Source organism: Hydra vulgaris, chromosome 14, assembly GCF_038396675.1.
Source record: "Hydra vulgaris chromosome 14, alternate assembly HydraT2T_AEP".
NCBI classification, from domain to species: Eukaryota; Metazoa; Cnidaria; class Hydrozoa; order Anthoathecata; family Hydridae; genus Hydra; species Hydra vulgaris.
The window spans coordinates 3728496-3752214 of NC_088933.1; the positions used below are offsets into that span (position 1 = coordinate 3728496).

General features: G+C 27.4%; 1 protein-coding gene across 5 annotated transcripts in view; it reads left to right on the forward strand.

Annotated features, from left to right (window-relative positions):
• Nucleotides 1-23719, forward strand: part of LOC136091232 (terminal uridylyltransferase 4-like) — an 87566-nt gene that overhangs the window by 12882 nt on the left and 50965 nt on the right. For all 5 annotated transcript variants that reach the window (XM_065818413.1, XM_065818412.1, XM_065818411.1 and 2 more), the window contains 10 exons: nucleotides 7481-7663; nucleotides 7773-7861; nucleotides 8067-8148; nucleotides 8234-8303; nucleotides 10041-10077; nucleotides 12616-12705; nucleotides 12801-12911; nucleotides 13000-13077; nucleotides 14199-14260; nucleotides 17718-17827. In XM_065818413.1, the coding sequence (XP_065674485.1) occupies nucleotides 7519-7663; nucleotides 7773-7861; nucleotides 8067-8148; nucleotides 8234-8303; nucleotides 10041-10077; nucleotides 12616-12705; nucleotides 12801-12911; nucleotides 13000-13077; nucleotides 14199-14260; nucleotides 17718-17827 (874 nt within the window). In that variant the 5' untranslated portion in view covers nucleotides 7481-7518. The remainder of the gene's footprint in view (nucleotides 1-7480; nucleotides 7664-7772; nucleotides 7862-8066; nucleotides 8149-8233; nucleotides 8304-10040; nucleotides 10078-12615; nucleotides 12706-12800; nucleotides 12912-12999; nucleotides 13078-14198; nucleotides 14261-17717; nucleotides 17828-23719) is intronic.

Here is a 23719-nt window from a genome sequence, read left to right on the forward strand (position 1 = left end):
TTTCTTTTTTTAGATTTTTGTTTTTTTGAACAAAGTCAAGTTGAGAAAACAAAAGCTGCATTTTCAGATAGTATATTGCTTTACCAAGAAAACGGGCATGATGGATAGCTCCAGTTTTCCTGATTTTATAAACAGAAGGTGATAGATAAGTCACAACTAATTCAGTCAGCTCTCTTCTGTCTTCACGCTTATCTTCTCCTGCTATCCTCTTTCTCTCTATATATGGTTTGCAAAAGTTCATAGAATCTTCAGCAGCCTTTTCACTTATACTACCACTCACCTCCTTCCAGTTAAACTTGCACAGATCATTTGGAGAATAATTAAAATTAGGATGTTCAAATAGGCTCTTAAATTTTTGAAACAATAAGTTTTCAGGTCTTGTAGTCAACTCATTTGTTGTATGTTTCCAAAAATGCACCATTCTTAATTCTGTTATGTGATGTCTGCATGCTAATTTTAAAAGATATGTATTTAAATCGTTGGATATCTTTACGATTGAACCATTTTTGATCCCGGTATTGCTTGCAGTTGTATTAAAACAAAGACCTCCTACTTTTAATTCAAGCTTATATCTCTTTAGTAGGTTCATAATATTTGTATACTGATCCTCACCAGAAGAGGAAGATAAAGGAGGAACACCTAGTAGGTGCGTCTTACCCTCAATGTTCACAAGAACTGCCAACCTGTCAATCTTGAACTTTTTTCCTTCATTAATTTCATAAAGAGTTTTTCCATCAAAATGTATAACACATGGATAAGGAGAAGCTTCAATTGCATTTTTTACATCCTCTTTTGCTAAGGTTGACATAATTTCATTTGCTAATTTCATCTTTCTAAAGGCTGTTGATTTACTGCAATTTATATCTGTAAGTTCAACACCAGCTTCAGTTAAAATGGCGCTTGTAACTTTTTGCAAAACATTTGGCGAAACATCATTTAACGTAGCCATTAGGGCAATGTTCCCGGCATACACATCTATTGGAATTTCTGCAGTTACTGTACAGTTAGATTGAGATGGTTCTTTTTGATAATAGTTACTAGGCTCAAAATCAGAATCATAAGATGAATCAGAACTCAAATCAGAATTGAGTTCAATTTCATAATTAGATTTTGTTGATCTCACATCCTTCGTTCTATTTTTCTTTCTGTTACTCTCTGCTGTCTACAAGCATAAAATGATATTAATTATAAAAAAATGTTTTGTAAGGAAATTATTACTTAATACTTTTATTTTTTAAGTTTTACCTTTCTACTAAATTATCCTCTGTCCCAAGAATAAACTTTCTTTCTCCTTCCTAATCTTCCAAAAACATCAAGTCTTCAAGCTTATTCTTGTCAGATCTTTTTTTGTTGGTCCGAATAATGTTCTTCAAATCTGGCCTGCCTACCCAAAAAACCTTTTTTAAGTAATTCTCAAAGTTTTTCTGATTTGTTAAATCTTTAGAAGAGCCTCTTTTTTCGTTTTTTTTTTAAATTAAAATACTGCTTGTCAAGTTTAATAAGATTTTTGAATAGTTGAGTTTCACTAACAACTTCAATCCCTGATTTTATCCAGGGTTTCTTAACCTTAGCTAAAACACAGTTACAATCCAAATTTTCACATCTTTCAAAATTTTTACGAAGCGAGCATGTAACCAAACTGATTTTTTTAGTGGTTTTAGGCAGTATAGATTGTAGGTATGCTAGATGTTGTAGAATATCCATTCCTGTTGGAAGTTGAATATCTAAATGCATATTTGTTTTTGTTCATTATACTTTATTGAGATAATTTAGATCTTATATATATAATATACAAATATAATTGTTCAAGTTTCTTACAAACTAGAAATTACCTGTAACTTCTGGTTTAGCTGCTTTAATAATAAACAATTTCTTTTTTCTATTAGATCTTAACTTAAATTTGTTTTCAAACTTGCACTTTTTGTTTCCTTTAACATATTTATCGCAAAGTTTAGTATTTATCATTATCATTAATCTAAATAACCAAGAATATATTTGTAAATATTATAAAAGCCGGAAAAATACTTAATATATTATTTAAATATTTGCTATATTTTATGTAGTTTTATTTCACTTGTTAAATGATATATACAACACATGTTTTTCATATCGCTACTTATTAAATTAAAAATATTGTAATGTTGTAAGTTAAATAAGTAAAAATGTTGTAAGTTAAGAACATATTTTTTTGTGTGGTAATGGTGTTAAACATACCTAAAATGAGTAATTCTATTCTTATTTTGAATATACACTTTTGAAAACTGTATTATGAATCTAAATAACAAAGTTTGAATTTAATTGTTAAAAAGGTTATAAAAACAACGCCACACCACGTAATAAACATTTTTTAGCCGTTTTAAAATGTAAATTATACCTTTTTTGAAAAGAAAGAAAAAGACCATACTTTTTAAATCAATAATACAGATATTTATCTAAACCCTGAAAAAAAAATTTATTATAAATGTTTATGCCAGCCTTTCCCTTAAGACATATAAAGTAATCGGTTTTTGGTCATTTTTGGGTCCTTTTTTTTCCAAACGTGCGCTTTGAGGGCATGGAAAGAGTGGTTCAATGGTGCTGAAATTTTTTGTGAGTATGTTTAAACATACTTGCTTCAAATCTAGACGGTTTGGTTTTTCAAATTCTAAAATTTTTTTTTTCTGAACACTCCTAATATCCATATTTATCTATATTATGTATGCATAAAAGCACCTTATACCTAACCTCCTGGATCCAAGCAGGTATGAAAGCTACTATTTCTTCTCTTTAGAGAGATTTATCTTTTATAGAGATTATCTGAGTCGGATTTATTCTATTCTACTACAGTTGCTATATTAAACCATTTTTTTCAGATTTTAACTCTATCAATTATGTTATTGAAATTTTAAAACATTGTGAAACTAGTATGCACAAAGCTAAATCCTTAAGTTCTTTTAAATTACTGAGGTTATTTGTATTATATTTTAAATCATTAAGTATTTTATTAGTATATTTCAGTAATATATTGATTTAAAAATATCATTAACATTATGTATCATAAAAATCATTAACATTATGTATGAGTTGCTTATATGTATATTTTATATGCATATATTATATATATATTTTATATACAGTATATCTCTATATTATATATTTAAAAAAACATAAAAGAATGAAATTTCTGGAAAGCAATCAAAGCCAAATTTCCAACCAATAAAAGTGAAGTAAAAATTTATAGCACAAACATTATGTAACTATTTTTTAGCAGTTGTCAAATCAGTTGCCCTCAAACTGTTTTCAGGCCAAAATTAAAACGAAAAAATTTTAATTTAGCTATATTTTCACTATATTCATTAAAAATCCCTTAAAGCAACTTGAATCAAACAACTTTACCAAATGAACATTTACTAAGTAATGATAAGAACTTTTACTAAATATTTTGCCATTGTTAAGTGTAGTAAGTTAGGCATTGTGCTAAAAACTTGAAATCTGCAAAAGTTATGCAACTTTTCAAAAAAATCAACTTTGTTCTTCTGACAATTATAGACCTATATTTACACTTCCAACTTTTTGACAAAATTTTGTAAAACAGTACAAAGTTTTATAATACTCTTAAAAATAAAGCTCTTAAAAACTGTTTGCACTCATCTGATAACCTTGAAGAACATCTATATAGTTTGGCTATAGAATGGTTGCTCATTTTAAATAGCAAAAACATAGGTGTTAAATGAAATCCATAGAAAAAGAAACAATGGCTTGGATTTAGTTCATAGATTAAACTCTGAAGCATTTGATACTATAAACCGCAGTGCATTACTTGAGAAGTTATTATCTTATAGAATTTTAAACTAATTTAGTTTTTTCTTATGGAAGACAAGCCAATTTGGGAGGATAATCATCTATTTAACATAATGTTGAATATAATTTATAAACTATTTTTTCAATTATTATGAGTATATAGCATAAACTTGCACTGAAATAAATTGTCAAATAACCTTGGAAAATTGAGCAAAAGAAATTATTGGGGTGCAATCAATTCTATATACATCTGATATAGCCATAGGGGCAAGTGTACATACATTGATGTAGAGTATAAATTTTTCTGTAAAATTTTTTAAAGCTAAAATCTGAACCAAATCAAAGGGTTGCACCCTATATTTAGAAGTTTGCAGAAATTTGGAACAATTTTTAAGAGACATAATTTAGAAATTACTAAATTTTTTTCATAAAATTCCTATACGTTTAGGATTCAGAGCGGCTTTCAGTTTGTTTGATTTTGATTAAAAAAATGAGGTGTGTGTGTATGTAAAATGTTTCCATTTACCATTACCCTTATAAGGTACTTGTAATAATGCTGTGATGCTAAAATTTGGTACCAAAGGAGTTTAAAACCAGATAAATCTGAAAATTACAATTTTTTGTTTCTTAAAACAAGTCAATAATGCTTATTTTAAAATCTGTAAAGTGTGCTAATTAAAAAATGATCATTAAAAACTATATCTATAGACAGGATTTTTTTAAGTTGAAATGAAGTGTTATCATGCTATAAGTTTAAATATTTTTTGAATTTATAATTAATAAGTTTTAAATCTTAAATAGGTTGAATCTTAAAAAGTTTTTAATTAATTTCTGACATAGTTTTGACTAGTAATGGTATCCCATTTTTAGCATATATCCTACATGAATAGTGCCTGCTATTTTGAAGAAGTAGAACATGTTTGTCTTACAAATCTGGATCATCTGGACTATTGTTTGTGGGCATTCAAATTCACCAACTCAAATAGCGTTAACTGACATGCCCAATTCCTCTTTAATAGAACCACACTCATCCTCTGTAACCTTTAACATTTAAACCACACTCATCCTCTGAAACAACCACTCCTTAGATTGTTTCTGTATAGGGAATAATGGTTTTTATATGTATCAACTCATCATTTGATTTTGATTAATTAATTTGTGGAGTATTCAATGTGATTTAAGAGCATTACAAACAATTCAATTGATTCTAAAGTATTTAATTGATATTAGGGATTTGATTGAAATATGCAGTGTATGAGGGTTTTCTTCAAAAATGATTTTCTCATTATTCCCATCTATATTCATAATGAAAATCTAACTTTTATTTAGTTAAAGTTTGCCTTTTCTGTTTTGTTGTAGGCCAAAAAGTCAGCATAATATACACCACAATCTACAGACTTAATAATTTATTCCAGCACATTTTATTCCTAAGAATTTTAGTTCATGACATCATTAACTTTTTTCTTTGTTTACATAATCTATCTTTTACACAAACAAACAAAAAAATAAATGATGTCATGTACTGAAACATTTAGAAATAAAACGAGCATGAATAAATTATTAAGTCTGTAGAATGCGGCGTATATTATGATGACTTTTTTATTTTTAGTTTAATTTTGAAAAATTTCACAAAACTATCATTCTTAACTGCGCTACAACTGCTTATGAGTTTGTATCTGATCAACTCAAGTAGACAATTGTATCACATAAATGCACCTCTATGTGACCAAAAACGTGTGCAAAGTGGAGCTGATCTAATTAAACTAATGATGCACATGTGTTAAGTGAGACCTGCTTATAAGGTTTTATCATGAAATGACAAGCAAAATAGTGGTTCAGAAATTTTCCTTCAATTGGATTTCAAAGTATGTTTATCTGCTGTGTCAACAAAATATAGCAAAAATGCTCAGAGAACACACATTCATAATTTTGGTTAAAAAACATGAAAGTTTCCGTTTCAATCAAATGAGTTAAATACATAAGGCTCGTGATTTTAACATGGCAGACAAAGGATATGACATCAAAACAACTGATAAGGCATACCAACGGCATTAAAAGGACAGTTGAAGACAAAAAATTACATTATGATAATTGCTACAGATCTTACTCATTTGTGCATCAGCAGTTAATGGGATAAACAGGTAAAAAAAAAAGAGGTAAAACATTGGTCAACTGAGAAAAAGGTTATGAAGGAATCTAGTTACCATAAAAAAGCATGCAGAAATCTGCAGTAAACATGAATGATGTTCATGAAACTGACTAAGTAGACTGGGATTAAGCATTGCTGCAATACCAATCATGCTAAAAAGACCATCTTTAATTATGAGGAACAACCCTACCAGTCTAGGAGAAATGCTAAGACAAATCCCCAGTGTTTATGTGACCACAGAATCAACTGCTGTGACATTGCTGGCATCATTGTAAAAACATTATTTTTATTCAAAAATAGACAATTAATTTAGATCAGTTATATATGTAATACTGAGAAAGGATCATGCTATCTATAATGTATTTTGCAGAGTAGAGAATTCAGAAACTGCTGAACATTTAAACTGGACAGAAAGCATTTTGTCTCCATCAACTCCAGCATACACTTTCAAACAAATTGCAATAGCCAAATTACTATTGCCAAGTCATGCTAGTCATTCCATATCCTTATACACAAAATACAAAGTCTAGATGGATCTTCAAAATATTGGTTATTGTAGACTCAAAGGTTTTATTTATAATCGCTTTGACCAAATTGCTGAAATAGCGAAAGAATTTATAGCTAGGAGGAAATCAATCCAAGAATTTTTAGACAAAAAACCTGAATAAACTTGTTCTAGTCAAATCAGTTTATACAGAATAACTTGTTGATAATGTGTTCAGATGTGTATGCCGAAAAAGGAAGGATGATTATTTTTCCTACAATTGAGTTACCAAGATCAGTAAATAACAGGTTATTGTGTGTTTTTTAAATACAAAATATCACAACTGAAAGAAGCTAAAAACAATGTTAACTTGAGCTTGTTAACTTAAGCTTGTTAGGCAATGTTAACTTGTACCACACAGGAAGCTTTTTGGTGTTATCTTAACTGAAATTTTATATACATTGATTTACCAGTTTAGAGAGAAGTTTTTTGCTTTCCTGGTATAGATCTAGGTTGTAAGATTAATGAGATGTGGAAGGACTCTGATCCTGAAAGTCAACGTATAAACAGGAAAATTGCACATTCACCATGGTCTAATCTCAGATGCGAGTTGGAATTTGCAAAATAGGATAATCACATAAAAGTATTGTCAAGCTACTTTAATGCAGATGATTTCTAGATAAAGTATTGTGACATTAGCTGTTGAATTTTGTGACACTAACTGTTGAATTTTTTGATCAGATTTTTAATATGTAGTATTCATTTAGTAGTGTCCAATAAATATATCCAATGAATGATATAAAAGCTATCGTTGTGACTTTAAAAAAGCCGACTCGCCAACACTCGTTTAAGTAGAAGTTACAAAAAAAGCTCATTATTTGCTTCTCATTTTTCAGTTATTATCTAACAAACTTGAAGTTTATCCTAAAGATTTCTTAAGATATAAAGTAGGAAAGTGCCAAATTTCAGCAAATTTGGTGAATTAGGGTGCAATCCTCTTGTTATTTAAACTATTTCAGATAAAATTATGACATTAATTCTTGCATTTTAATTGGTTTGTTTTATAGGAACAACTTAAAAAAACAATTACAAACATTTTGAAGCTATGAATAATAATTATGAATTTCAATTGAACAATTTATTGGAGCAACAACTGTTGACAACAGAATGTTTGACAAAAGAAGATCTATATTTGAGAAATGAAGTATGTAAACAACTTGAAGAATGCTTAAAAAAGATGATTGTTCCGGGTAAAGTTTGAGATTTTTATATGATTTTAAATTTTATAGTTAAAATTTTTTTTTCCTTTTTTTTCAATTTTATGACTGTTTTCTGTGTTTTGTTTTTTTTAATTTCAAGACCTACACTGTCAACTGTATGGTTCCTCATTAACATTGCTTGGCTTTAAAGATTCCAATGTTGATATTGACATCAAATTTGATATACAGGTAGGTTTTGTGTGTTTCCAGTTGCTAAGTAACAGTAATGATTTTTTCTTAATATTTTTCGTTATATTATTGTCATAATTTTTTTTTTATTAAAGCAAACCTTTTTTGAAAGAGTTTTAGAAATTTTGTCCTTTGTAATTTACATTGATTTGAGTGATCATTTTAAAGTTTTTATTTATATTATAAATATACTGATTTATTTTAGAAAATCATAGAGTTTGATCCATTGATATCTGACCCTCTATGTTTTTATTCTCTGGTAGCAGAAGTGATTCAAAAGCAAAGGCGTAAGCTTTTGTTTTTTTTTAAGATTCCATAAAGTTTTGAATGTTTAGTGATAATAATTTTTTTTAATATTTGTTTTTTATTTAGACTTTTATTCAGATCTTGAGGACAATCTCGATATGAAGAATCCCAATATTAAATTCAAAGATATAAAAAGGTAAAAAGATTTTAAATTTTATTTCTGTTAATTTTTGTGTTGTTTTGTTATCTGTTTAATACATTTAAATTTCATACATTTAATATTTAATTTTTTTTACCATCAATTTTTATGTTTTTAGCTGAATTTCAATCATTTTGAAATCTAGCCTAAATTTCTTTTACTACAATTTCTATCCTTTCAGCCTAAAATACACACCCATACACCCAGTTTTATTTTTAAAGATTTCTTTTAAAATAGTCGAGTATTCAGCCTAATGTCTTTTTTGTACATTAACATATTTCTGAAAAAAAATTTTTTCAATTGTTGTTGCATTCTTTTTTTATTTCTAAATAATGAACCTTTATAAACAATGAGTTAGATCCATGTTCCTGGAACTGCTGGAATGCGATGCTAGTTTAATTTGTAACTGCTTCCTTAAAAACTTACCAATATATCTCTACCGCATTTCTGTTTAATTTTTAAGAGACAACCCTATATAAGATGTCTCATTCAGAAACCCTTGATTTATACTTAATTTATTTTACCCTATATAAGATGTGTATCATATATATATGATTCAGTATGATTTGACTTAAATCTTAAAAAGAACTTAAGCAAAGTTTGGCGCCTTGACACTTAATAAGAGTTTACAGGATAGGACTTGATAAAATGGGTAAAATTTTGTGGAGAGATGAAAGTAAATATAATTTATTATTTTTGATGATACAAGGTATCTTAGACATACAAAAACAATTTCATTTACTAACAAAATTTAATTTTTAAGTAGTATCTTTTGATCCAAATGTCAATCACATAAAATGCATTCTGAAAAAGTTTAGAAATAAACAACTGGTAAAAGTTTTTTTTATTGTAAATAATTTTTTTTCAAATCTTCAAAATCTAGAGATTTTATTTTTATAAAACTATTATAACCATTTTATGGAAAAAATCTCAGAAAGGCGAGACTTGTTGAACAATTCTGCTGCACAAAGAAACACAATGAGCAAGTTGAGACATGAGACAAGGTACATCTATGGTCATCCATCATCATCCATGGTCATCCAGAGACTTTAGATTATTTTTAACCTTAAATCTTTTGATTGTAAGCCAAGTGTTCTGCCACTATTGCATTCAAAATGCAATTGCTAAATTTGAATTTTAAGTTGCAGAATTGTAGAAAAGTTTTTGCTTAGTTCTGAATTCTCTAAAAGTGGGCATGGTTTTTGCCCTCAATACAGATTCTGATTTGTTTTTATTTTAATTGTTTTGAATAAATAAAAATTTTAATAATAAACTTATATATATAATATATATATATATATATATATATATATATATATATATATATATATATATATGTATATATATATATATATATATATATATATATATATATATATATATATATATATATATATATATATATATATATATATATATATATATATGTATATATGTATATATATATATATATATATATATTCCAAAATTTTAGCTTTAACCAACTGAGCTTTTCCAGCTCTATATTATATATCATTATAATAATAACTTATAATAACTTAGTTTAATTTATCATTACTTACATTAATACTATATATATTAACTCTATATTGTATATATAGTAGTAACATTATAATATTATATATATTTCTAAAATAATAGAACCAATTATAATTATAATAAAAAAAAGTAATTTTGAAGAATGTTTTGTATTTTATTTACTATTTTTAAATAATAAAGTATATATTTATTTAGTGGACTTTCATGCCGCATAGCTCCCTTTTACAGCAAGGTAACTATATTTGTATTGCTTTTATTTAAATCTTTGCTATTTGTAACAATATTGCAGTCATCCAATTGATGTGATGCTCCAATTAAGAGTTAAATAGTTATTGCTTAATGTTAAATTGCTTAATGTTGTTTTTAAATTTTATTTTAATCTATCGTTAGTTTCTCAATCTTTGATTGATCAATAATTTTATTGATTTATTCAAATTCAAACAAAAAAAAAGTGATAAGCCATTTAGCATAATGAGCATTAAAGTCACCAATAAAAACAGTTTAGCAGAGGGGTAATAAGAAAGAGCATGGTCCTTTGTTCAGAAATTACATCTAAAAGAGTGCAGTTTTGAGAAGAAGGAGAAAGATAAAGAAGAAAGAGAAAAGTGATAGAGTGAAGAGGTGCTAAGCAGAAACATAAAAAAAAGGTCAAATAATTCAAACCAGGTTCCTTACAAATAGGTGATTTGATGTGTAATTATACCCCCAAGCCAAGCATGTGATAATTGAAGTCTTTGTAAATCAAAAGATAGCACCCATCAATACTGAGATCTGAAGAAGAAACAACCAACTATTAAATTCCTCCCACATATAGCAAGCAAGTCTGGTGAATTTTGCAAGAGGTAAGACTCAACTGATGGAAGGTTACTTTAAAGACCACAAATATTTGTGAAAGATTTGTTTAAGCAGTTAGGTGGTGGGGATAGTTTTTTATGTTTATTATTTTGGGTTACTTTAGGCATGATTCAAGTTTAAAGAGAACTTTACTTGTTTATAGATAGAGCATGGCATACCAAGGAAAGGATCTATGTAGTTGTCTCAGTCCTGCTAATTAACTCAAAGTTTTAACTTAGGGCTCCTAATGTGGCCTTGGCGATGCACAACAAAAACATTAACAAGGAAACTATCCATGTGCAACGTGGTATTGCCAATACTTAGGTTGTTTACAGCTATATTTAAAAAACTAAACCTGTATAGCTGCTGACAAAACTAATTTTAATCTTGGTTTTTTAAGGCCAAGATTAAAATTAGTTTTGACTTGCATACTAGAATCTATGGAAGAGTTTCTATACTATATAAATAAGACCGTGTGTTGAGTTAGCAATTATTGCCTGGTCACCTCATCATCAAGGAAAACATTCACATGCCAAAGAAAATACAAAAACAAGCAACTAAATCTCTGCATCTTATAAAATCCATCAGCTGTAAGATGAGATGCAATTTTGATTTAACTATCTCCTTGTGACAGGTGTCACAAGGAGATAGGTACAGGTGTCACTTGTGGCATTGGTAGCAATCTCATTTAAAAGTTGAAAAATTGAAAATGATGTTGCTGTTTAATTGTTATAATAATGCATTAAGTATTTAAGCCAGCGACACTAACAATGTTTTCTTAGTAAAATAGACAATCACTGCCTAACCTGTTATAACTTTAATAATGATAGAGTTTTGTAATACTGGAACTACTGGCCTACTTGATAATGTTGTCTTTTAATTTAATCTCAACATTAACAAAATTAAAAGACTATACAGGGAGAGCAGGCCTTGTGATGAAGTGTTAGAGATAGAGCAATTTACCTACCCAAAAAGCAATATGCGATAAGCGATTTTTTTGTTTGATAATATTTAATTTACTCTATACATATTTTTATATTGTATTTTAATGAAATGTTTAACGTTTATTTTAACAGTATTTTAATGAAGTAATTAGCATTTTAAAAACTGCACATTGTTTTGACAAAATTTTAAATTAGAATTTGTAATTTACAAATACATAAAATAAGGTCGTTCTTAACAAATATATTTATAAAAATATTTATAAATTCAGATAAAATAAGTAAAGTAAAGTTTGATTTTTTACTAAACAATTTTTTTAATATAATAATATCTAATTAATAACTTTTTTATCAAAATATTGAAATAATCTAAATATTCAGCTACTGAAGAAGGTTTATTATTTTAATATGTTGTAAATAAACAAAATTTTAAAAAGTTTATAAAAATTAATCTAAACAAAATAATTTAGTAAGCACGTGATTATTTATTTGACAATGCTAGTTTTATAAGTTACATTTTTTCAGGAAATACAGCGACAAACGGCAATATTTGTTTCAGAAAAAATAAGACAAGACAGTATGTCAAAATAAGTGTTACATATAAATGTATTACATATAAATTTATTACAATATATTACATATACAATGTAATATACAAAATAAATTTATTACAATATATTACATATACATATACAAATATTACAATATAATACATATTACAATATATTACATATACAAAATTTATTACAATATATTACATATACATATACAATTATTACAATATAATACATATTACAATATATTACATATACATATAATATATACAATGTATTACATATAAATTTGCACTATTTTAGATGAGCAATTAGTTATTTTTTTTATTTCCTATTTATTATTTTTGATGTGCATCTTTGTGTAAATGCATCTTTGTGTAAAATTGCATGTAAAAAAATAATTTAAAATATTTTTAGTGTTATAATATGTCTGATTTTTAGTGTTATCATACATCTGATTTAATAATCAAATACATCAATGCTGATGAGAGATGTGCTAAACTGGCTATGTTAATAAGAATGTGGAGTAAGGCAAGTTTCAATTTATGCAAAATTTAATTTTCTGTTTCATAATTATAGATATTCTTATTGAAAATTATAAATTAAAATCATAAGATTTTTAATAGGTGTGTAATCTGGACAATGCTGATAATGGAGGATTATCACCATACTGTTATGTAATAATGGTAATTAATTATCTTCAACATACCAAGCCGCCTGTCCTTCCTATAATAAAAGTAAGTTATATGATTATTTTTAATCTTTTTTTTTTATTTTTTATTTAATAAAGTTTATTATTTATATTTATTTAAAATCTTTTTAAAGGTTACTAATTTTGAACAAGAATTTGATAAGTTTGTTGACCAGGAAAATGAAGACATGTACTCAATACCTTATAATGAAGTTAGTGATATGTTATTTATATTATAACTATATTAGCTTACTTATAAGACAATCGGTCTCATATAGCAATATCAGCATTTTGTTATGAACAATGCATGTTGTTTATAATAAAACTAATAACAACAAATTTAGATTTTTTTTTTTAATTTGTAATTTTTAGATTATTAACTGAAGAATTAAGTATGCTAGAGTTAGGGAAAATTAGTTTTTCAAAATTTAGAATAAATAAAATAAACTAATAAAAAAATATTGTATTTAAAGAAGTTTATTTAGAACAGAGAAAACATATAAACAACATAGAATAATCTTTCAAATTTTTATAAAATACTGACAAACAAAAATATAAAACAAGTATTAATAATGTCCATTAATAATTTCCAATAGTAATGTCAAAATAATAAAATGTCCAAATGACACTGAGTTTATGATTTTAGCAAAAAAATGATAGATGCTGTCTATTTATGATTAGTGGAAAAAATAACTAAATAAAAATTATATACATAGAGAAAAAAATATTAAAGTATATATTCATCATTTGATGTAGTTATTGCTTAATATTCATTTACAATATTATCATCTTTTTAGGTTCTACCCAATTTTTATGTTGGTATTAGACTTTTCTAAAGATGAATGAGCTGTTAAAAATGAATTTTGACAAGAACTTCACTTAAAAATGAAGTTGGCTAGAAAGTGGTGTTTTTTATCTGCAAATTTCAAATTGACTTGATAACAACAATTTAATAATAAGTTTTGTTAATAAAAATTATTTTTTAGTTTAAAAATTAAACATTTAACACAATATGTTTATTTATGATCAGGTAAATATAATTGTGGTCAAATATACAAGAAAAAATCTACAAATGGATAAAAAATTGTATCAATGCTTACAATTCCTACTTTAAAAATAAAATTATTTAGCACTAAACTTAATAGAAATAAAAAAAATTTATAATTAGGTAGACAAACCATTGCCAAAGTCATACATAGCTAGTCATATATAACTTTTTTATAAACTATAACTCATGATTATTATCAATAACAATTTTTAACTATACCATATAACTATATTTTTAACTTTACCATAACTATACCATATAACTATATTTTTAACTTTACCATAGGTTCAATGTTGGAAAAGTAAGAACACTGCTTCTATTGCTGTTTTTTTTATTGGTTTTCTACAGTGAGTTATTTAATTATCTTATTTAAAAATGAATGTTTTTTATTTTTAAAAAAATTTGTATTTTCTACAGCATTTTTCGGAAATGTTTTGTTTGCAGAAAATTAAATGTCATACATTAAAAAGCCACGTTTTTAAAAATCTGGTTTGAAAATGATAATTTACTTTAATGTACTTCATAATAAAGAAAGAATAAAATTTAAAAGCTAAAACATTCAAATGTAGACACCTTTTAAAATTTATCTTTAAAAGTGTAGAATTTTGACATGTTTGAAATGCATTTAAAAACCTATTCCCTATAACCTATATTCAAATAAATAAAAATAAAACTTTAAAGTATAAAACTTCTTATTATAGATTAAACTCTCTCAATAATTAATAAACAATTATAAATAACTTTTGTGAGTTTTATTTATATATAAAAAAAAAAAAAACAAAGAAATTTTTAATTAAAGTTTAGAAACTAAATGTTCAAAGTTTTGATGATTTTGACTTGAGATGAGTTTTTTTTTTTATTATTAAAGTAATTTTTTTAATTTTCAAATGAAAGAAGCTACCTCTTTTCTTTATCTTTTTTTTTTGATTTCTCTTTGTACTTTGTTTTGTTCAGTTTTTTTTTATTTTTTTTTTTTTATTGATACCATTTTCATTTTTGTTTTCTCTTGGTCAAATTCTCTAAACTTAAAAAATTGAAATTTTAAAATTACTTTTAGATTACTGTTTTTTTTATCGCTTTTAAACAAATGTTTTCTTAACCCGTTAGGTCTAGAACAGAAAGGAAAATGCTGTTATTCCAAAAAATCTTTGCTTCTGTGGCAAGGACAATGAAATTTGAAAAATCGTGTGTTTTCGAGAAAATTTTCGATTTGCTTTCAATGACCAGCTTCCTCCTATAATATTCCTGAACTGCTAGAGTTGTCTAGATGTTTCTACAATTCTCCTAAACACTCTAGAAAGTTCAAGAAACTTTGAGAGATTTTGAGAAACTCTCATAACTTTCTAGAACATTCTTGAATGTTCCAAAAGTAGCTGTACAAGTATAAAAGCACAGGTGTCTCAAATCAAGATTCCAATTCGTGTTATTTTAGATTGAAGTATAACAATTTGTAGTTGAAGTGAAGTTATTCATTTGATATGACATTAAGAAATTGTTTGCATTCAGCCGATTCATTCTGCTAGATGTGCAGACAATTTATAAAAACTGAAAGAGTAAAAAAGTATTCGGTGAAAGCAATCGGTATAACGTGCAAGACCTACAAGGCATACTTTGATGTGTTGGTTGGGAACCAAGACAAATCTTGTGCACTGCATTTTACATGTGAATACTGCAAAAAAAATTTTGAATGTAAACTGAGCAGTTGCTTCTTGCTTAGATGTCTTTAAACTTATTTTCATAAAATTTAAATGCTTTAGATCTAGTTCATTTCAAGGAGTTGTAATTTACAAAATTGTCATAAGTCGTGTACTAGGAGAATTTACAAAATTTTGTCATAAGTGTACTGTACTGTAGGCAAATACGTTCTATCTTAAAATTGTTCCATATTTTTAGTTTTCCTGTCCTCAAGATATTATAATTCTTGTGTATGTTACAGGTTGGTACAGAGGAGAGAAGCACGTCATGAAGTTTACTATCATCCGAATTTAACAAAAAAAATTGAACAAAAAAAAGCCAATGGAACACTCAAGCAACAGCTACTTCAACATGATAAACCCAAAAAATCATTGCACTAGCAAAAATGCCCTCAGATCGCTTATCTGGATATACCTTTTTCCATCGCCACAGTACTACACAGCCTAAATCTGCCTGTTCCGACTCCTCCTTGGGGGCATTGACCATCTTCAGAAGACAGCAACAAGTCAGATAGCAAGGTAGATACTAAAGATATGGACTAGTATTCCGCAGATGAAATCAAATGCTGAGCTTCTGATATCCAGACTCAGTGGAAATTTGTTAATGATATCACACAAAACACATATTATACGAAATGGCACCAAAGATTCTCCAACTTTTTCAGTCTACATGATGGGCTGTGTTTTTGCAGCGATGTTGCCGGTCTATTCCAGGCTATAGATATCGCATGTAATCCTATTGAGCGACACCAAATCATAAACAATTCATCCTGAATACACAAACCGGTGATGCTGCACAATGGAAACAACTACCCGTCTCTCCTGATGGCCCACTCTGTGCATCTCAAAGAGGACTACACCAGTGCCAAAATGTTGCTGATTGCATTAAAGTATAAAGACTTTGGATAAGAGGTCATCTGAAACTTCAAAATGGTATCATTCCTCATGGGTGGTCAAGGAGGTTTCATGAAGTTTCCTTGTCTCTGGGACAGCCGTGATACTAAGGTGCATTATTGCACAAAGGACTGGCCACAACGGACCAAGTTTTCTGTCTGGGAAGAGCAGTGTGAAGTGGGAGTTGCTGATATGCCACTGCTGCATATCAAGTTAGACGTCATTAGGCAATTTGTCACTGTTTTTGACAACGAGTCAGCAGCATTTCAATACCTCCAATATCTTTTTCCAAAGCTGGCCGACACTAAGATCAGAGGTGGTATATTAATCAGACCTGGTATATTAATCAGACCTGGTATATTAATCAGACTACAGATCAATAAGATCATTGATTCTGAGGATTTTGCAAAGTTGTTAAACAGGATGGAGAGAGTGGCTTGGAACAGTTTTGTTGCAGTTGTTCAGGACTTCCTAGGTAATCACAAAGCTAAAAACTATGTGGAGTTGGTACAGACTTTCATAAAGAATTACGCTAAAATAGGATGCAATATGTCTTTAAAAGTCCATATCCTTGATTTGCAACTTGACAAAGTTAAGAAGAACATGGACGCTTACTTCGACGGGCAAGGCGAGCGCTTCCATCAAGATATATTGGACTTTAAACGTCATTATCAAGAACAGTATAACAAAAACATGATGGGGGACTACATACGGGTGCTACTTTAAAAGAGTGATTCACAGAACAATTATAAATCTAGAATATCCAATCAAATAAATAAATCTAACATTTCTGAACCTTGTTGAGTGGTTTCCGACTGTGTTTGTTTATTCCTTGTGCAATTTTTATATTTACCTGATTACCATAATGACGGAAATAAAAAAAATTGTTCTGTTTTCACAAAAAAGCAAGTTCTCTTCGTGCTATTGTAGTGTAAGCAAAGTTTGTGCTTATTGAAGTCATTTTTTCACGTACTTTAAACATAAGCAATTAAAATATAACACTTAAATTTATAAATAATTAATTATTTATAAATTAAAGTGTTATAATTTTAATTTATAAATAGTTATTTATTCAATTTATAAATAAATTATTTAATTTAATTGTGCACTAATTAATTATTATTATTCTAAATTATTTTATATTCTATATATATATATATATATATATATATATATATATATATATATATATATATATATATATACTTTTATTTAGTTACTTTTCGGTAACATTTCACCATAAATCAATGATTGTTAACATTAGACAGTATGCACCTCTCTTGCGCAATCTTCAAAGATATGGGAGTCGTCGGCTTGTTATTGAAGGTATTTTTTTATTTATTTAAAAATAGTTTTTAAATAACAGCTCATATATTAAAAATTCAGTTATATTGAAGGTCCTTTAAAAACATAGATGAAAGGGTAATGGTATCTATTCAGCTCGTGACTTTCTAAGTGATGTGGTGTTACAATGTTTCAATAAAAAATAAGGTGGCTCAATGGATTAATTTAGTTTCTAATAGAATTAAAATCTCAAGAAGAATTTTATCAATTTTTGAAATAAAGAAAAGTGTAAAGAGCAGTATTTTTAAACAATGTTTTACCAAAATTTTTAAGCAATATTTTGTCATCAATATAGGTTATAGTAAGTTGCAAGGTCATAACCTTTAGGTGCTGATCCTTCAGTATTATCATTTATTATTGTTACCATTATTAATATTATTATTATTATTATTGTTATTATTATTATTATTATTATTATTATTATTATTATTATTATTATTATTATTATTATCATAGTGTTATAATGGTAAGGTTAAGTTTGTTGCAAGTGAATGGTTGACACAAATGATATTTACTTTCCTTGTTTTTGTAATGATTACCCTCTAAGTTAACTGCCAAAATGCTTTAATTTATCAAATTTCAAATAATTTTTTATTTCAAATTTTCAATTGCCACTTTATTACTCCAGATTCTATTCTCTATCTCTATAAATCCGTCCTTCTATGGAATACTGTTGTCTTATCTGGGGCTGATCTTCTAATGATGCCCTTTCTCATTTAGACAAGGTGCAAAAACGCATTGTAAACATAGTTGGACCTACTCTTGCAGCCGACCTCCAACCATTATCACATCGTCGCAATGTTGCTTCTCTTTTCTACAAATTCTATATTTGGCACTGCTCTAAAGAGCTAGTGCCTTTTGTGCCAAGTCTCATCCTTTTTCTGTGACTGTTCCTAAGTGCTCCAAAAACTTTTATTCCTTTAGTTTTTTTCATTAAACATCAGTTTTTTAGAATTCGCTTCCTTTATCTTGCTTTCCTGATTCATATAATTTGCAATCCTGTAAGTAATCTGTCAATCGTAATCTTGCTCTACAGATCTTTTCTAATCCAGTAACTTCCAACTTTAATTAGTGGTTGCATGCAGCCTTGTTGGAAGCGAAGATGTTTTTTTTAAACAAAAAATAGTTTATTTTTAACTTTTGCCCTAGATACTTTATATCAAACACCCACAAAATACTTCATACTCAAGATATTTAAAATTCTTCATACCCAAAATACTGTTTAAATACTATTTGGCTAAAATACATTTACACCCACTTACACTTTAGATACTATTTGGCTAAAATACATTTACACCCACTTAGCCTTACACCCACTTTTATTATTTTATATTATTACTTTGTAAAGGATTTATCTTCGGAAGAATTTCTGTAATTATCTGAGGTTTCCTATTTTTGTGTTTAATTTTTTTACTTTTGCGTTTTATTTTATTTTTTATTTTAACTAATTTATTCCCAACAAGGCTGCAAGCAACCACTATAAAGTTAGAAGTTACTTGAAAACAAAGAATAGATTTCAAAAGAAAGGAAAAAGTTTACAGAAGGTTTGAAAAGTTAAATGTTGTACAAGTCAGGAAAGCATGAAGAGGGAGAGAGTTCTCTAGCATTGAAAAAATTGCTGGTAAAAAAGCTAGATGAATTAAAGTTTTTAGAGCATGATAAGACAGATACAGTAAATAGATGCTTTGCTGAATGACGATTCAAGTGAGAATGACTATGTTAAAATTTGCAAAAAAAAAAAAAAGAGATGCAACCTCATGACAATAAGAGAGTGGCTCAAGCTAGGCAATTAGAGCAGGTCTAGCTAGGTTTACAATGCGCTTTTGGACCTTGTTTAGAAGAGAAAGAGCATCATTTGAAGTACCAGCCCAAATATGACAATAATGCTCTATACAAGGATAAACAAGAGGTAGATAATGAAATCGTAACTTTTCAAACTTTTCAGTTGATTGTATATATGGTTTCTATGATAGGTCAGTAGTGAATGATAATTTAAGAAGGTGTAAAGAATAGGGTTGAACTTTTCCCAATTTTAAATTTATCAGTAAATCAATTAAAAAAGTATATTTTACTGGTAAATATTGGTAAAATTGGTAAAAAATAAAACAACCATAAAAATTTGATAACTTGATTTATCTGATATTGATTTAATTGAAATGAAATTGATAAAAAAATGAACTTTTAGGAAACCAAGGGTTTCTAAGGGTTAAAAAGGATCTTAAATAAGTTGCCATTCATTTTGGATTGATTTTTTGTCACGAATAATTCAGCAGCAGATCAGGTTTACCTAGGCTCAATACTTGTTAAAGAGATGCATTCTCTAGTGCATTGAACAAAAGTTCTAGAGTATTAGTTCTTTTTCAAGTAGCTTCATAGACCAACATTTCTTCTGAAATGGCTTTGAAGTCATCTGAAATTGTTGGGAAAGGTCTAGATATCTTATTTTTGGCAGCCTTTTGAAAAACAGACTTCAAAGCATTTTGAAAATGTTATGCTCTTGATTGTCAGGTAGACATTCTGGATTGGTATCTGTGCAAGCTTACAAGATTGCTCTGCTTTCTCTTTACAAAAATTCTCAAAACTGCACTCTTCATTGGAATGCAAAGAGTTGAATGTCATTGTTTTATTCTGTTCACAAGAAACTTAAAAAATCCCTCAGGTGTTAGAAGAGTTGCATCCTGTTGGCAAAGGGCTTTAACTGCCAATTTGACTGGTTCAAGAGCAGTAACAATGTCATATAAAATGTTTACTTCATTATCACTGCAAATTAAATATGGAGAAACATCTATCAATACTTTTCTGATAAACCTTTATCTATGAGAAACTGTTAAACCATGGACAGTAGACTGTTCCATTTTGCTTTGCAGTGAAGGATAATTAAAACCTCTTTTTTATGCTGTTTCTTGATTTCTTTTTGGAGGATTTCATTTTTGACTGGAGATTTTTTATATTGCTTAACGATTTTTCTGACTTTTGTGATGACAGATTGCAAGTGTACTTTCAAATTTGGAATGGAATATTTTTATCTATGGAATCACTGAGACAACTGACTTTGCTGTCACTGCAATGTCACTACAATGTTCAACCCACATTCGGCCACCTTTCCTGTGACAACTGCTGCAGTTTTTACAGCTGGCTGAGATTGATAAATTCTATTCAAGCCAAGATTTCAGTATGTATGTTTTTGAATAATAATTATATTCATGTACTTTCAATTTTTCAAAGAAGTTTACTCATCCAGTGTAATCAAAAAGCATTTTTGAATATTCACTAATCGTTTAAAAGAGTTTTTATGGTCATTTCTCACACCAGCTGCAAACTTTTTAACTGACTAGATTGCTTGCTTTTGATTTTTTGAAAAATTTTAACTTTTTCCATACATTATGGAATGAGCTGGTAATAATGGCATAAAAACTAAATTTAAAAAGTGCTGTAAGTCTTGAAATCACTTCTTCAATCTTTAGAAAAAATAAGTTAAAATCTTAAGCTTTTTTGATTATGTTGTTTTGTCTTGTCTTATTTTCTGTGTAAAAAACATTATTTACTAAAGTTTACCTAATTTTACTGGAAAATTAGTAGAACAATTTTACAGATTTACCGGTAAACTTTCGGTAGAGACTCAACCCTAGTAAAAAAGAGGACTAAGTGAGAGGATTGTTATTCAATAAAGTAGGAATGTCGACAATATTTAAACAGTTGTTTGCAGTAGTTTCAGTTTTATTGGTGTTAAAATTCACGAGCGACTAACTCCCAAGTGGTTAAAAGATATCATATAATGTTAAATAGCTATTAAAGAGATCATATAAAGTTAAGTCATCAGCAAATAGAGTCAATTTAGATGTAAGACTGTCAAGAAGATCATCAGTGTAGGTAAGAATCAGGACCGGAAAAGAAATACAGTATATATTTGCATATATATATATATATATATTTTAATGGCATCTTAATAGTATAATGAAGTTTAAATATAAAATTGAAAATACATCATTTACACAGTGATGTACTATTTATTTAACTTATTAAAATTATTTTAATTTAAATCTGATATTTCGGCTCACTGTTGGAGCTATTTTCAAATATAATTAATTTTTTTACTGAATGATCAATGAATAACAAAAAAACTCTTTTTATAAATAAAACAATGTTTTTTTACAGTTATTTTATTCTTTTTTAGACTTAAATTTTTTTTCAAAATGAGTGTGTCTCTTTTCTTGTCCACAAATATGTTTAGCAGCTTCTATGGTTAATTTTATGACAGGTTGTTTATTAATCTACTTTCGACAGGTTGAGTATTTTAAGCATATTTATTTGAGTTTTAGGTTTGATTCAATAGTCTTGCTGAGTTTTTTCTGAAGTTGTGCAAAGCGTTATAGGAAGCCATCAACAGAAGCAAGATAGTTCCAGGAACAAGCATCAAAATTTTTCTTCATTACACTGATTTCGGCTTAAGATTTGACTTGAATGTCTTTTTTTAATGCTCTTATTTTAAGAGTTTATTTGAAGGCTCGGTTTTTTACATTTTCATTTTCATCCTGCAACACAAAATACCAAAATTTATTTTGTAGATTGTTAAAAACTTTGAATCTTGAAGCTTGGCAATTGAATGGTTTTGTACAGATATTGGCAAGCATCTTTGTATTTTCCTGAGTGGTTAATAATAAACTACATCACACAATAAACTTGAACAATGTATTGAGTTATTGCTAAAAACTTAGGAGATGAATGTTCAGTCCTAACATACACCATCATTATTCTTAAAGTCAAAGTTAACCATCTAGCATGACAAACTGGGTCTTTTTGCAAGAAAGATTTTTGAAATATGAACTTTTGACATACTGGCTTTTTGACATATTCATGAAGTTTTTGAGATACTGACGCAGTACTCATAAAGTATTTAGTACTCATACACTACTTAGATTGCTTAAAATTTTTCTTTTAACAAACAACTCTACCTTTGGCTCAATGGCAAAAATTGAAGCTATGGCTGATCATGAATAGTTTGGTTAGCTTCTCTAATAGACCCCTTGTAAAGCTTAGGACCATTTGTGTTTCCATCTAATTCAATTATAATGTGTTGCAGTGGCAGTTTAATATGATTCAGCAAACACCCTAAAAGGTGTTTTTTTGAGAATTTTGTAAAGTTTGACAATCAAACCATTATATGCATATATATGCATGTATATATATATATATATATATATATATATATATATATATATATATATATATATATATATATATTATATATATATATATATATATATATATATATATATATATATTAGTAGTAGAAAATCACTTAACAAAAATTTTTTCCATTTAACACTGTGTTTCATCAACAAAGATTCATCAGAAATCAGATTTCTAAAATCAGATTCATCGGAAATCAAGATTTCTGATGAATCTTTGTTGATGAAACACAGTGTTAAATGGAAAAAATTTTTGTTAAGTGATTTTCTACTACTAATATAATTGCTCTGTTCTTTTAAGAACATTGAGCACTCTATTGTGTAGAATACTTTTTAAAGTTGTTTAAATATATATATATATATATATATATATATATATATATATATATATATATATATATATATATATATATATATATATATATATATATATATACATATATATATACATATATATAAATATATATAAAATATATATATTTTATATATATATATCAATATCTATATATATATATATATATAATATATATATATATATATATATATATATATATATACAAAATTTAAGTGGCAACATTAATAGTATGTGTAATAATCATATAAGCATTAAAACATCATATATGGTATCATGTTATTTATTTATTTTTTTATGTGATATTTTGGCTCATATAGCTAGAGCCATTAT